The sequence below is a fragment of the Barbatula barbatula genome, assembly GCF_947034865.1.
Source record: "Barbatula barbatula genome assembly, chromosome: 19".
Lineage (NCBI taxonomy): Eukaryota > Metazoa > Chordata > Actinopteri > Cypriniformes > Nemacheilidae > Barbatula > Barbatula barbatula.
The window spans coordinates 14261696-14278681 of NC_136782.1; the positions used below are offsets into that span (position 1 = coordinate 14261696).

A 16986-nucleotide genomic window follows, 5' to 3' on the forward strand; every position below is an offset into this window, starting at 1 on the left:
AAGAGTAAGCAGGTAGCAAAGAAGTGGGCAATTAAAACTGCTTGTGCAGAGATGTGTCCAGCCATTTTAACATATGTATGAGAGCGCAGCCAAATCACGACCGCTTTTCCAACAAGAGAAGCTCTAATTGGGCTGACCTTGAAAACCAGAGCTTTGAGAAGAAATGTTAACAGAAATATGCATGAATCACCAAGCTGGTATCTCTGACATTCTCCATCACATCGTCGGTAGTGTGTAAAGGTGGAGGAGTTGGAGAAACTAGTTTACTGGCGGATTTTGTAGAGGTGTTTTTGGCTGCATCATAGAGGACAGACTGACCTCCCACACATAATTAGTCATCTCCTTTCAACTTGATATTTCTCTCGCACATTCACAGTCAATTCTCATCTTTTTGAAGTTAATCTTTTCTTTACCTCTCTTTTTGGCTTTTCCCTTCAGCAAATTACAGATTCTCTGATGTTAGGTTTTTACTTTAAACCGTGGGCTTCAGACCACAAAATTCCATCTCATATTTCAACACATACTTGGGCTGTGTGATGTGGTCACCTCTTGTTCCTCTTACATTTTGAATCAGATGTGCTTTATATTCTGTAAACCGAAATCTAAAGATCTAGCCAGTCCTTCAAACTGAACACACACACATCTGGACACTGAGACCTGGTGAAACTTGATGATTCACCATCAGATGTGATGGTCAGTGAACATGATAATAAACACTGTGTGGGATTGTGACTGCATGCTAAACCAAATATTCGTGGATCAAATGTGCGATTTAGAATTCAAAATTGAGTGATTTTTAATTCACACATATATATATATATATATATATATATAGAACTGGATTTAAAAAAGATGCTTCGCAAATGCAAATAAAATATTTCCCCTTATTAAATAACATTGTAAATGGTGATTCAGCTATTGCAATCCATGCCAAGCCCATTGTCTTCTTAATATTTCAGAAAACCTGTAGTAATGATTTAGCAGTAAATGTAAAGCCAGAGAGTGCAGTCGAAATTAAATGCGCTTCTTTTTTGCAGGAAAGTATCCAGTGTTGATTTTAGGAGTCTTAGTGGAGAGATACGGTGTGAAAAATCTTCAAATCTGTAACGTAAAAATATTCAAAAATGCGACAGAAAACCCTTATATTTGGTTACTATTACATATTGTATGCCAGGACAATGCAAACTAATTTACAGAACTATACAATAATCTGGAAAGGAATGTACGTATGAACTAATATCTAAATATCAGATTTTCTCTACTGTATCATGGCCAAAAGATTCACAATAACGATATTATCACAATATCTATTAAAGTAAAAAAACTAATAAATAAAATAATGCTAGAGTCAGATGAAGGCAGATTTATTTTTAATATGATATATTTTAGTTTTTTTCCTTAAATCAAAATACTAGTGAAGCAGAGTAAATTTGAAGCCATTTTGTATCAGTTTGTATCTTTTAAAGGGACAGTAATAGTAGGAAATATTACAACTGTCAAAAGGGCTGGAGAACTGTTTGCTGTCCTAAATTCTTCGAAATATCATCTTTTGTGTTCAACAGAACAAAGATATTTAGGCAGTCAATGGTGCCCAAGAACTGTTTGGTTACAAGCAATCTACCAAACATCTTTCTCTCTGTTAATCGGAACAAATCAATAAAATGTTTCTTTAAGGCCAAATTGAAAACAGTTGCAATACCACCTACTATGTTGAGAGTGTTAACCAAATATTGGCACTGAATTATTCATAACATTATCATATGTGTAGCGTTAACGCAATATCAATAATCATGGTAATTAATTTCCTGGTTATGGCCACTTGGATACACGCTGAGGATTGTGGGTAAAGCTCAATTTGAGTTCTGCCTTTTGCTGCTCGACTGGTGACACGTTGCTACTATAATTACAAAAATAGAAAAAAATTAGAAAAATAGTTTGCCTCCGCTTTTACAGCCACTGTTGTATAACATCACTCTGAGAGAGAAGGGGTCAGAGGTCAGCTCCAACATCCACTCAGTCCATTTGAAATTTGAGTGAGGGTGTAAAGTACAGCATGTTATGATGAGTCTTCAATTAGGAAAGAGACATAGCAGTAAGCAGACATGGAGAAAATGGATGGCGAGACAGATTAACGCACAGAAACATGATCGCGACTGAGGTGACTCAGTGTTTCCTGTATCAGGAAGATAAATACTTTGCCAGGCACTTCACAAAAGCTGCCCGCTAAGAGCTTGAATCTGATGGGAACAGAGACAAAAGCTCCAACACAGATGCGTACACACGCAGAATAAACATTGTCGAGAAATATGAAAGTACATTAGCACATAGCTACTCATAGGCCCACTATCATAGAGCAATATGTTTTTATTAGAACTATGATTTGTTCAACATCAAATTTTACCTTATACTGTTTGCAATGTACACTTCACAAGGTATCATTTAGAGAGCCATAGCAATTACAGTTTTTCCCATTTTTTTTAGACGTGATGCCAGATTTCTAAGAGTTTTTGAAATACAATGTTTTGTGGTCTGTGCCATGGTATTATTCGCAGAATGTACTTTAATATAATATACGAGTGTAGCAGGCATTAAAGAACAAACCTCTTGACACTGTTGAAATAAAAATACTTGATGAAAAAAAGCTTTGAAACAATAAAAAGTTATTACAAACAATTTGTGCCAAGGCTAAAGAAATCTGCCCTCTGTAGAACAGATGCACATATGGTAGACATCAACAGATTCTTGATGAACTTCGTCTGCTCTTTCTTATGAGCTCAGTGCATTTTGGCAAAGAAGAACAGAAAAACTTGAGCATCTCACAGCTCTTCCTGTCAATTCCCGTGCCCTTACCATGAGACAGGAAACAAATGCCTACAGCCACAGAAATGTGTGTGCGCAGGAGAGAGACACACACACACACACACACACACACACACACACACACACACACACACACACAGGCTGATACTGACATCCTCATCACATCTGGAAGCCATTGCACACAAGCAACTAAAGTACACAGGGTTCTCACACACACTGCCATGCAAAATAAAGCAGTAAATCAATCTTGGGCAAACAGCATCAGGCTTAACCATAAGGCAACACTCGATACACGGGTGGGCAGACAGTGGCATCTAGTGGACAAGAAAAATCACTAACACCTGTATTCAAGACACAGGTATCAAAAAAGCTATGAACAGACGTGTAATAATTTAAAAACAGGCTACTTGGGTACCTCTGAATATGTCATGTATTAAAGATTTTATCTAAATGATTTGCTGTCCATCCTGCATAATTTTAATTTAATGTGAACGCTTATATTTCTGTATATAAATGGTTGCTGTCATGGCTTTGCTGTGTAAGCATCTTCTAAACGTATGTCATTTCATTAATATTGTACTTTCAACGTTATGCAAACTATTCAACAAGGTTCAAGACCCCCGATTTAGTAAAGTAGATGAATAATTATGCACAAAAACAGTTAGTTTGAACCTGTGATGATAGTGTTTAGAGACTCAGCATCTTTACTGCCAGACTCTGGAAAATGGCTGCTTTCCTGGACATTAATTACGTGTTGTCTTATCCTATAAAAGATTTCTCTCGGAATAATCACTGCTGACAGTCAATGTTCATCCAAGACTTGGCCTAATCCGCTTTAGGGAAATTGGCTCTACGTGTTTCAGCTGACTGCGAACCTTCTGGGTTTCACTGTACTTTTAGTCTGAAAGAAAATCTACATAATGACATTCATGTTGCATTAGTTAATCAAAGTCTGGACAGTCAACTGTAAATGGTTTATTTAGCATATAACCAAAAGTGTGTCACAAGCACAACATTCAACGCGTGACACTTAAGTTCCTTTCTTTTGGATGATTTCTGGTGGCAGAAAGCCCGAGCTGTGAATGAGTATTATCTTTCTCTGCAGAGGAATAATTCCCCCCTGTAATTTCCAAAAGAAGGTCACCTATGAAGAGTGGCTGGCAGTCCCTTTCTAAATGAGGGCCAAGATGATTGCATTTAACTAAAGCCACCCACATAGAGAAAGATGAAAAACCTGCATTCAGGGTGAGCACTTCTTTCAGTGGATTGTCTGCGAGTTCCTCACACTAAGGTACACTCACGTCTCTCTCACATTTTTTACATTTTACACAAAGACAGACCCTTGTGGGTACAGCCGCCTCTTCCATCCATCGTGAAAAAACAGAGCTGAAGGGTGATTGGCCTGCTTGTCTCCTGCAGACGTCCACGATGATCTGTGGTTGGCTAGCAGATTGCTGGTGTGAAGGGCTGAGGTTATTCCGCCTGGCAGCCACAGGAGGTGCTCTGCTCACCGCCACATCCTCTCATCTGCTGACCTGCGTCTGAACTTGGCTTCTATGGGAGATTGAAGGGTTATTAAAGTGAAGACTGAGCCAGATTGTCTATCAAATAACACTGCCATTACCTTTACTATGTTTCCTATGTTTTTTTATCTGCCTTTCTATATGAGCATATCAACTGAGAACAGAAATACCCTTAAATATTTCTAAGACATACTCAGCTAAGAATCTTTCACACCTGCTTCTTGCTTCTTACTGCCTAGAACTAAAACTAAACAAATAATACAACACACGTGATCAAACAAAGTGCCTTTTAGGAAACGACTGTCAACGTCATTTACATTCAAGACAAACATCATTTCCAAAACAAATGCACAGAGTTGGTATCAAATTGATGGTTTAGAAAAGCCTGAGATGCTCTGTTATCACTTTATCACTAGGGGGAAGAACGATATAATGTTCATTATAAAACATACGGTCATGTTATTGATGTTAAATGGTCCATATGTGTTCTGTATTTCATATTTACATTACATTGTTAAATAGTTCACCTACAAATACAAATATTATCTCTTTACTCAAACTCATTCCCAAACCTGCAGAACACAAAAAGACGATATTTTGAAAAATGTTAGTAAACAAAAAACACTGTCGCCCTATTGACTTCCATTGTACTAACACAAAGGCACAGAGACATTTAACAAAACGTTTTCTTTTGTGTTCCACAGAAGAAGAAGGTTTTTTTAAAACATCAATGTTTTATTTTCTTTAAGAGGTGTAACTTGGACTGTACACAGAACCATATTTCCATTTATTCACACTAAAATCGCACATATTACACCACATCTCAAATATACACAAAACACTGATACGCACCTGTGCTGTTTTGCGCACAGGGCGTTTTGGTTGGTTGTCTGTGTGATTTGGAGTCCAAGCCCCCAGGCTTTGATTGGAATAAAAATCCATAGGATACACCTCCTGCCATTCCACCTGCTGCAGGGCTACCGCCGCCTGAGAAATAGCACAAGAGAGAGAGAGACACACATTGTTAATTAAAGACATCGACTGACTGCGGAATTAAACACTGAAGCATCAAGCCTGAGAATCTTGAGAAAACAGCGTGGCAGAGCTGCCAACATCTGACAGGTCGATACATGCATCACCCACGAGTGCAGTCGGATATCAAGGGAGCTTAAGTCAAACCCAAGGCTTCACCGAAGAGGGAGCGTCACATGACTCTCACGGCGCGAACATATCTCTTGGGTGACTCGATAGATTACCAATGCGCAAAAGATCTTCCCCACTGGTTATGTATGCTAAGCAGAGAAGGGGATCTGTAGAGGCGCCATCTGTGCTGTTTCATGTGAACTACAAATGGAGTAGAATATGTGTGGCAGGCCTCGGGAGGAACGCAGTGCTGCTCCTTCGGCATGCAGCTAAATTACATAAACTTGGGCAGGATCTCGAGCATCAGACTGAGCTGCTTATATGATTAATCAATGCGGTTGTCTCCGCCCGTGGATATGTATGCCCACATCACACATGAGGCGTGATGTAATGTACGGCTTTAATACTGTGGGAGAAATGACAAACACCTCCGCCTCTGGTGAAGGACTGTCTCGCTTCGCTGACAATAACACAATACCCCATAAGCAAATGGTTCTCTATAAATCTCTCTTAAATACCCTTCGCATCCTGTACAACAGCCACTCTTTTTAACCGACTGAAAAGGCAACAGAAGAGCACAAAGAGAGACGGTCAAAGTTCTGACCTCTTTCTTTTAAAGTAAAAGCAATTTCCTGCGTTATAAACACAACTTAATAGACAAACGGCGGAACGTTATAATTTATTTACAAAGGGAAAAAAGGCTGATGTGGCTAAGTGGCAAATACACGTGTTCTGATATATTGAACTATATTGCTCATGTGGGGAATGGGAGATTAGGCCCATTTTACAGATTTTGCTATACATTAAATACAAACAATATTTAAATATAAAAAATGGTATCAAAAACAAACAATTCTGTGCAGAATTTAACATTCATTTAAAATTTTACGTCGTAAAACATTGCATCATTGCATCTTTTCTCTCTCCCTCAAGGTCCAGTGTATTAAATTTAGCGGCATCTAGCAGTGATGTTGCGAATTGCATCCAAAGGCTCACTCCACCCCTCCCTTTCGAAGCACTACAGTGGCTGACACAGGTCTAAGATGACGTCATGTTTCTGCTTCTTTGCTAAAGGAGATCAGTTTTTCCGTTCAGGGCAACTGTAGAAACAACACGCGGTGTATGTAGATAGAAATAGCTCATTCTAAGGTTAATAAAAACCTAACGCTTCCTTATGTAAGGTCTTTATACACTGAAGAAATATTTATGGTTATTATATTGCATTTCGGTCAATAGATCCTCCAATAGATCTTTAATCCTGACATTATGTCATATACATCCCTCCATTCCCCTTTCACTGACTTTACATCATATCTGTGCATAAACTACCTGCTTATCCCAACACTGACGACAGTATCATATCAACTATAAATATAACGCGAGACAATCTGAACTCTCTGCCTTCTTTCTCTCTTATACTGTTCTTTAACACTCTCTCACCTTCTCTCATCTCCTTCTGACAGCACAGAGAGAGCGAACACAGGCTTATATACATCAAGGTGGCAGTTCTTATGCTAAGGACTCCATCCATTTGTGTTTGAGTATTTAAATGAACCGGCCGGGATTTCTTTCATTATGGGATTGGCCTTCACGAAACCTCAGCGTGTTACTTCTACATTCAAATGTATTCTCATAATGCCACATTTGTTCTACGATGGCGAATGCGCTGAGCCATGCAGCAATGAAAACAGATTATGGTGAGAATATGAGAGCCACATGCGATTATGCAGTGATTCAATATGGCTCCGCTGAGCATTATCATCATTCACTGAGAGATAAATGAGTTTCTACTGATGGAGTGAGTACACAGAAGATAGACTGATATTTCAGTCACGCCAATTAATTGGCTGATATTTGGTCACTTTGAGGTTGTTGGCCAATGACCATGTGTGTTTGGAACTGCTGACCCAGAGTTTGTTGTTTGCATGTTATGTACAAATATTATGACATTTTTGGTTGCTTTTTTAAACGTTTCAGTATTTTGGTCAATCCAGATTTCTTGGCTTGTCGTCTTGGATATTTTCAGATTAAGTTGAAATACAGATCTATAGACGCACTACCATTCTGCAGTTTAGGTTTAATCGACAACAATGCTAATCCCTTTTGATTGGAAATGAGTCATGCCGAGAAAAATATAATTGTGCTAACATAAACATTTATTTTATTACAAAATGTATCAATTGTTTTTTGAAAATGGATAACATTCATACAAAAATTCTGCACAGATATTAAGAGCTCAGAATAGATCCTATGGCACCTAAAGCCTACAAGTCTATCTATCAGGGCTGGACCAGAATATTTGTTCGGTGGGTTCGGCATTTGATTTTCTATTTTGAGATTTTAATATAATTTTTTTCTAACACCTGGCATCCTCCGCAAATCGCTTCTCATTCGTGCTTGAATATGAAACGCCCATGAGTGAGCGTCATGATTTAGTTAATCTGGAAGAGAAGGCAAAAATGACGAAGACCTCTGGTGTGTGGGAACACTTTAAATTCAGTGAGGACAAGACAAAGGCAGTGTGCCAAACATGCGAATCTGTCTATCTATCATCTGTCTGTCTGTCTATCATCTGTTTGTCTGTCTATCATCTGTCTATCATCTGTCTGTCTGTCTGTCTATCTGTCTCTATCTGTCTATCTGTCTCTATCTGACTATCTATCTGTCTGTCTATCTGTCTGTCTATCTGTGTCTATCTGTCTCTATCTGTCTGTCTATCTGTCTGTCTATCTGTCTGTCTATCTGTCTGTCTATCTGTCTGTCTATCTGTCTCTATCTGTCTGTCTATCTGTCTCTATCTGTCTGTCTGTCTGTCTGTCTGTCTGTCTGTCTGTCTGTCTGTCTGTCTGTCTGTCTGTCTGTCTGTCTATCTATCTATCTATCTATCTATCTACCTACCTACCTACCTGTTTATTTACGTGTTTATTTTCAACTGTGTTTCTCAGAAATCACTTGCTTAACCTTTAAATACCAGCTGTTTTTTTTCAGCTGGGAAGAGCCACTAGGGATTTAGCTGAGACACCTATCCCAAGAAAAATGCTCTCTTTGGTGTCTGATTCTGGCTAAATCCTGCTTTGGCATGACATGAGTTGGGATGTATTAGTTTGACGAGAGGATGAGAGAGATTAGGAACAGCAGTGCAGTTAGTCATCCAGTGGGAGGAGCTACTGTTCCACCCTGAGCTGTCCAAACCAACTCCTGTTTGTCTGAGAAGCTATAGTAAATAAACAAACCCTGTTCATTGTGCAAAGCACAGCACACTGCTAGCATTACGGCGTGTGTTTGTTTTTGTGAGCAAACACATACACACACTTCGTACGCACAAATGCATACAAACACCCTTTATGTTCTTAAAGTCACGCACGCATTCAAAAACAAACACCTATAAATTCACCATGAAGGTAGACAAACAAGACAGGCGGAGGTCAGATTGTCAGACACCTCAGACCCCCGGTTCTCATGTTGAAATGACAGCGGTAACAGGGCAGAGGTGAACATCTGCTGTAGGTGCATCCAGTGCATCTGTGTGGTGTGTGTTTGGGGGCATTTGTTTAGAGACGTGGGTGTTTCCCTCTGTGAAAGTACAGTAGATTGATTCTGGTGTATTCACGTAGTGTACCTCATATGGAGACAGCAGGGGTTTGGAGAAAGCCGTTCCCCAGTCGATGGAAAGGCGGGGGCAAGCTATCTGGACCCACCTATAGTAGAAAATAAGTGAGAGAAATAATGAAAGTGAAATAACTTGAAGCGTAGGTAACATGCTATTTCATGCATTCTGACTTCTTTACACTGTTAAACGTGCTGGCTTCTCAAGCTTTACATGGTCAACTTGTCAAAAAAACGAACATGGATTCCCGTTTCGTAACAAGGGTTCTTAGTCCCTTATCGGACCATTCTCCCAGAAAAGAGCACGTGTCATGGTGTACGTGCACAATGTAAACAACACAAACTTATAGTGAATTATAACATTTAACAACTTCGTTCCATTTGCGACACAGTATGCGGTAGACCAATCACAGCAGACTAGACCGTCTGACCAATAAGATCAGAGTAGAATGGCAGAAAGGCAGGGATTTACGAATACGATAAATGATACGAATCATTTAAGAGTCAGTCAAGAAGTGAGGTAATAATAACTGCATATTAGAAAATGAAAGTATTTTTACATTGTGTATGTACGTAAACTGGTTGGACAATTCAATTATTTAAATGATTTAAATAAATCAAATAGTTGTGATACTATAAGCGTTATATATTATCATGGCAAGTTCACGTGGTACATGGATTTGATAAGGAAAACAGACAATATTACTTGACAACAGATGTTCCAAATACAAAATACTTATAATAAATTGATTTGTTTATTGAACATTGGTCTTTTATCACACTGCTGTTATTCCTAATGGGTTGCGTGGGTAAAGTGAAGAATGCCCAAAGGGGGAAGGCAGGTTTTTAATTGATACATTTTAAGACGTGGAATAAAGCTCAAAATAAGTGAACAAAAATGTCAAATCATCGTATTATGCTCACAAATTAAAATACAATGTATACATGCTTCTCTTGCTATTTCTTTTCCTGACACTAACACACACACACACACTTGAGGAGTCCGAGCACACATCGGATCACAGGGAGAATGTGAATATGAGCAATATTATATGTGCAGACCTGATACTCTTTTCTGTAAATAAAGTAGATCTGCACTGCCCTAAAGCCTCCCTCCAAAGCATTATTACTTAGACAACCACGGAGTCAAATAAAGTAAAGAACGAGCGAGAGAGACAAAGGGAATGCTGAGGTGAGAAAGGGAGAGAGAAAGAGGTAGCAATAAGAAAGGTTAGGTGAGCAGAAACAACTGCACTGCAATGCTTCAGTCTCCATGGAGCTACCCTACATAGCAGCCAGACTGGGCGGTAGAGAGAGAGAGAGACAGAGAATGAGCGCGATAGAGAGAGAGAGAGCAGGACGGACAGAAAGGAATAACAGTGACATGAGGGATGAGGCAGGGCTGGGTCGTGTGAAGAACACTACCGTGATCCCTGGCAGGCACAGCCAGGGAATGTCAAGAGAAGCTGCATTTGTCTTGAGAACGTGTGTTATGAATACAGAAGTAGTGCTGTTGGAATTGTGGGTATTTTGATACCTAATGCAAATGAAGCATCAACGGGCTGTGCACATTCTCACTATGCCAAACTCCATGCTAGGAGAACATAAAGTAGGGGTGTTAACACAAGACTCGTTCCTGCGTTAAAATAGCAAACAGAGCCTGTTCTAGGCTGGATTTATCATAACACACGGTCACGAAGAGATCATGTTTTACGTTCTTTTATATTCCCCCGCACTGAAAAACAAAAATGCATCCTGTGTAAAAAGAAAACTCTGTTTACTCACTTTCATGCTGTGAGACGCAAACATACAGTATATGAACATCTGTCGCTTTTTGAACATGATGATGCATATATGCCTTTATGCTATACTACTATGGTGGGTAACGAACGTCCTCTAAAGTGAAGCATTTGACGCAAGTTTGAAACGGTTCAAATGTGGCAGTAAAGCTTTACCATAAGGTTGTATTTGATAACATTAGTAAACGCATTAACTAATATGAACTAACAAGCATATTATTATTAGCAAATATCTTCTTTTGATTTCTGCAGATAAAAAAAGACATACAAGTTTGAAATGACAAAAAGGTGTGTAAATAATTTCAGAAATTTGAAGGTGAACTATCCCTGAATTTCTGTTCTCTCCTCTCCGGACAGACTATGGCTTCTCCTTTTATGCTCACATTTGGGTTAAAAGAGTCTAAGTGAGTACTAAATCCATAATGTAAATCAGAGGGTTGCTGGTTTGAATCCCTTTCGGGAGTCTGCAGTACTGCTTCTGTTCCTCATGACCCTTCTCTAATCTCCGCCTTGAGCGTCACACTTAATCTTCAGTGGCTCTGGGGGTTCGCATCATGGCAGGGCGGTTGCCAAATTATTCACCCCCCAAAGCAAAAGAATGAATGACAGTGCATTATTGAAACCTTTTCAAGACATAAAGATTTTGAGTGAATCTGATCACAGTGTGAACACAAGTTATTTTAAACACGAATAGCTGCCTTTCTCGACTACTGTATGACATTGATTCATCTCACAGGGCCAGAAAGTACGTTTTTGTAAGTAATTCTAAATCAAATAAAATGGCCAACAATTTAAATAATGTCACAGCAGTTTCTTTAAAGGATCAAACAGCAAACAAAAGAGATGTGATGGAAAATATGTGTAGACCAAATGTGAGTATAAATGTGTTTACACATATCACTATGCCCATATGCAAAATGAAGGCTCTTTCTACACTCATTCTGGGGGAAGATCTGGGGAATACAGTAGAATGGATTTTAGCGTTATGAAATGTATTAAAGGAAGAAATTCTCTCATTATCTTATTTTGTATGTTATTGTCGACTGCAATGTTATTCACCTTGACTAAAATGACTGTTGATGTCAGTAAAATGCAATTTAAAATAAAATGCACAAAACTTAAAAAAAAAAAAAGACTGTTAAAATGAACACGGAGAAAACATCAAGCAGTCTGTGGTAGGCCATCTGATTCTGACACAAATGCAACAGCTGTTGTTCTTAACTCAGTGTGCATTTGGGAAAATCCCATCGGTGGTTCAGTCTAGTTCAAGAAGAATTCCCAAGCAGTTATCATAAAATCACACTGAAAACAAAACAACATGTGCCGAGAAATTCTACGCAGGGAATTTCAAAAGAAGTGGTGGTCTCCCTCGGATAATCCATCCGAAGACCCCAGAGATCCAGAAAAACAGACAGAAAAAAATACATCTTAAGTAGTAAAATAAATATTTATTAGTATTTATAGCAGAATCGACTTTCAGATATGCAAACGCTGAAACAGCATCGGGAACCTCAGCACGCCACCAGATTCAATTTACAGGCTTATCAGCGACAGCATCTGTCCCTCTCGCCTGAGACAGCCCTCGTAGCGGGGAGCCATACGGGCAGAGACACACTCCTCCGTCTGTCCGCATCAAGCCCATTCTCCCAATCCACTTCTGCACGGTGGCATCCGCCAGTAAGAGAGAGGTCAAAGACGTGTAATGAGTCCTGTTTAGCTTCGTCTGAAGTGGCCCCATCAGCATGTGAAGGCAGACCTGATGAGAGGACGTTCCTGCTGGTCCCTGAACCGCCGGGCGGTGGTGGGAGGTCGAGACTTCACATGAAAGAGTGTAATTGAAGGAGGAAGAGGAACGGAAGGCCTGTGATGGCTGCGGGTAAGAGCAGCCGCACCAGTTGGCTCTCCTCTCTTGCCGTTGAAATAACGGATTTTAATTAGCCACGCGACCTGCCGCAGACAATAGCACAATTAACCTTTGAGATCCACAGGGAAATGGGTGCCTGCATCGCCAAACCTCACTTAAAACCGACAGAAATGTGTAATTACATAATGCTTGCAATAAAGGGCACGTATATATGGAAGGAGGAAATCAGGTGTCAAACCCGTAGCGGTACCTGAAACTGATATTTATGTCATTCAAACTGCAGAATCTGAATTATATGATTTGCATTGATTTGTTCATGTCGGACTCAGATCTGTTTATGCTTGACAGTGTTGACATAACAATAAAGAGAACAAGTTCAGGGAGAACATGTATTTTGCATGACATTTCTTTTCAGCATTTCTTCTGTTGTGCCGCCCTCATGGGTAATATCTACAGCAATTCATGTACATATCCTCTATCGTCCTATACTAGATAAAACATTAAACATAAAATTTAAAACAATATTAGTTTTAGTATTAATTAGATCTGTCAAAAGATAAATGGCGATTTAATTAAAAGTTTGTTACATTACATGTCTGTGTACTGTACATTTTAATTTTGTATCTATAGAAACATACATATACATGCATATATATACAAAAATAATTCAAATTTTTAGTAAATATAAATAAATACATTTAAATATTTACTAAATATGCATACATGTATGTGTATGTGTTCATAAATACAAAATCAATATGCACAGTAGACATTTAATCACGATTGACAGCCCTATTCTAAACATTCTGTCCAATAACATTATGAAATCATTTCCATCACTGGGCAATGGACACACTAATATTTTGCCCTTTTGTTATCTTCCATCCTGGAGAACCTGCTCATTTTCCAGTCAATGTGTAAATAAAGTTATAAAGAATTTTAAGAAAATCTGAGAGAACTTGATATTCACTTCATAAAGCCTGGCATAGCAGAAACACCCCCCATTAGCTTTTTCCGGCATATGAGTGACCTCCTAACATACAAACAATCCTTTTGTATGTACACTGACCAGAGTATCCACAAAGATCTTGGTGTATTGAAATGAAACAGCATTTTCAAATGCTGAAGTCCACTGGTTTCACCTTCTCATTTCCAGGCCAAACATCCAACATCGTCCACCACACTAGGAAACATTTGTTTGCAATGGTCCTGGTATAAACGACACTTCTCTGTCCAGCAATTCCCCAATGGACGGTTCGATAAATCTTGCAATTACGGTGGCGGCTGCTGGCAGTCAGCTGATACCTTCATCTCACATCATCTCATCTTCTCCAGCAAATTGACATCATCAGTGTGGCATTAATCAACGATCATGTTTCCCTCTGAAATGTCCTCCTGATGTTCTCTCTCTTCCTCCGCTAGGATATTCATTTCTGCCAACATGACACCCATCACAGCGAAAGGCGCTGACATTAATAGAAGAAATGAGAGGGAAAGAGAGAGAGGTGTAACTTTCTTCTGCTCGTGGTGCCTGCTTCTGTTACATATGCAGAACGAGAGCTGCACGACTGATAGGGATGCTTTTTCTTCCCCTTTTAACACAACTTCCATTACTCCTTCCACCTCTCTTTCTTTCTCTCACAGACCTTTTGTCCCCCGTTCACCCACTCCTCCATGTTAGGATGCCAGCTGTACCCCTTCCTTTTCCCCAGAGACAGAAGTCAGGCAGACAGGGAGAGTTGAAGGTTGAAGATTTTTATATCATATACACTGCAATATAGTATTTAAGATAAATCATTATTATTAGTCACCTTTCATGCTTTCGCAAATATCTAACCAATAAAAGTATAAAAAATGCTTGTCAACTTTGACAACATAATATATTATCATTTAAAAAGTATAGTGCTTTTATAATTTTTCCTCAAAATCTGTGAATTTGGACATTCAGAAGAATAGCCACAAGGCTTCGGAAGCTTTGTTATGCACATTTTGACATTATGGAGGGAACTGCAATATTTTAATAACAAAGTATTATTTAGTTCACAGTGTTTGTACACTAGGCCAAAACAAAGCAAAATTCTTTCATCTTTCTTTCAATTAAACCTTCCTCAATAATCTCTCAGCCTACCACAGGAACCTGACAACGCCACAGAGGAGATGCTCACAAAACAAAACCCATGACCCTGTCTGACGCGGCTTGTGATATTCCTATCATACAGGTCTCTGGCTCATCCTCAGGGTGTGCTAGGCCTAGATTAACCTTTGTGGAGGAGTTTCATCATGTGATGCCTGAAGTGAGCTGGTGTTTAATCGTGTGAAAGGAGGCCGTGACCGTGCATGTAGATGGGGGATGAACTTACGCGTCCACGTCCGCGAAAAGCTCCAGCTTGCCGGGGAAGATTTCAGACAGAAGCACTCGAGAGCACGAGCGGCCCAAAGACTCTAAGCGAGACTCCAAATGCTGTGGAGAGAGAAGTTAAATCCGGAATTTCAAAACAGATTTTCATAAAACACCTAATTTCATGCACAGAGCTCAAGGTCAGCGAGAACAGTTGCCAACATCATTAGGACGTCAGTGTAGGAGGAAAGAAAACTGTTACAACTACGAATTTACAGAATTTATTGAAGAACATGAAAATCTGTTTCCTATCGACTAATGAGAAAACTTCACAGCTGCACTTGTGTAAACTGCTTATATGAAGAAAGCCTTTATGTTCTTCAAAGCTGCAGTATCAGGGCATTGAAGGCAGTGTGTCGCTAACACAAATAACCATTTTAGGTTTTGAGGTTTTTATGACTAATTGGTTCAGCCTGTTTTGCTTTTATTACATTTTATTGGCTTTCCACATACAACAAATCACTACAATATACAGTAAGAGAAGCTTTCTAAAAAACTTAAGAACAACATTGTATACCAAAGTATTTTAGTAAATAAAAAAATTGACTTTGAGGACAAGTTGAAAGATTGAATTATAATAATCTATAGGTCAAGTGTATGAAATTAAGCAGCATCTAGTGGTGAAGTTACAAACTGCAACAAACGGCTCACATCTCACCTCCCTTTCAAAGCACTACGGTGGCTGACACAGGACTAAGACGTTGTCATGTTTTCGCTCTCTGCCGAAAGAGACAACGTATTTACTGTACGAAACACGCTCTGTAGAGCAGTTTGTACGTTTAGGGCAGGGGTCGGAAACCTTTGTGACCAAAAGTGCCATTTTGGGTCCTCTCCCACCAAATAAAATTTGTCTGGAGCACAGTCTGTTATGGATGTAAGGTAGTAGATATCCAGTTGCACCACAAGGTGGCAATATAGTAAGATTTTTATTGTATTTAGAAGATGTTAGCAATTTATACATTTTTGTCCCTGGGAAGAAGTGGGAGTGGTGCCTGGCAATAGGAGAGAAGCGTTGCGGTGTTGCACACGCTGCTTTAGTCACACTTCAGCTTTTTTCTGTGAACTGTTGTTTTAGCCTTTGTTTTGGCGGCATTTGATGAACAGCAACAAGAGACCGCCTACTCTTCGCATACGGACATCATGGGTTAACGTTATGAGAAATGCGCTAGCCAGACGGGATTTAAACTATGCCGGCTAAAGACCTCAAAGTTTGGTTTAAAGACGAAGACGAACCAAGCAGAATGTTTTCTCACTATTCCGTTTCTAACACACACATACAGTGTTCGGCGCTGTCTCACATATGTCACAGCAGAAATAAACGGTCGCGCTCATATGTACAGTACATTGCATGCACTTATTTCGCCTATTCGAATAAAATATCTGAAAAAGAAAATACATTTACCCAGCCAGGGTGTATGGCTGAGTGAATGTGTATGCCTTTTCAGATATTTCCACGGGTTGCCGACCCCTGGTTTAGGGAAACTGTAGAAATCATAAGCTGAATGCTATGTAAGGGGACCTGCAGGGTCTTCATACAGCAGGAAACGTATTTATCTATCAAATAACTGAGACAGCGCTAGATTATTTCAAATGAATTCAAAAGAACGAATGAAAGGCTAATGCTCTTATTAAGTTTTATTTTAATTCATATTTACATTACATGAACAGAACCAAATCTGTCGTCAACTGCATTTCGCAAAGAAAGACATCATTTTAAGGGGCGTTATTATTAGGTTAATATATCATACAATGGGAAATAATGGAGATAAATAATGGCGAATAAGATTAAAGTTTTTTCTACTGGACGAGGTAAAACTCTATTTTCTTATTAAA

General features: G+C 39.2%; 1 protein-coding gene across 2 annotated transcripts in view; it reads right to left on the minus strand.

Annotated features, from left to right (window-relative positions):
• Positions 1-2345: 2345 nt before the first annotated feature.
• dph1 (diphthamide biosynthesis 1) overlaps positions 2346-16986 on the minus strand; it is a 46961-nt gene continuing 32320 nt past the window's right edge. The window contains exons 7-10 of one of the 2 annotated variants that reach the window (XM_079481057.1): positions 15116-15216; positions 9106-9184; positions 5196-5330; positions 2346-4374 (exon numbers count right to left, since the gene is read on the minus strand). In XM_079481057.1, coding sequence (XP_079337183.1) covers positions 4294-4374; positions 5196-5330; positions 9106-9184; positions 15116-15216 — 396 coding nt within the window. In that variant the 3' untranslated portion in view covers positions 2346-4293. The remainder of the gene's footprint in view (positions 4375-5195; positions 5331-9105; positions 9185-15115; positions 15217-16986) is intronic. The other variant, XM_079481056.1, reaches the window with a different exon arrangement.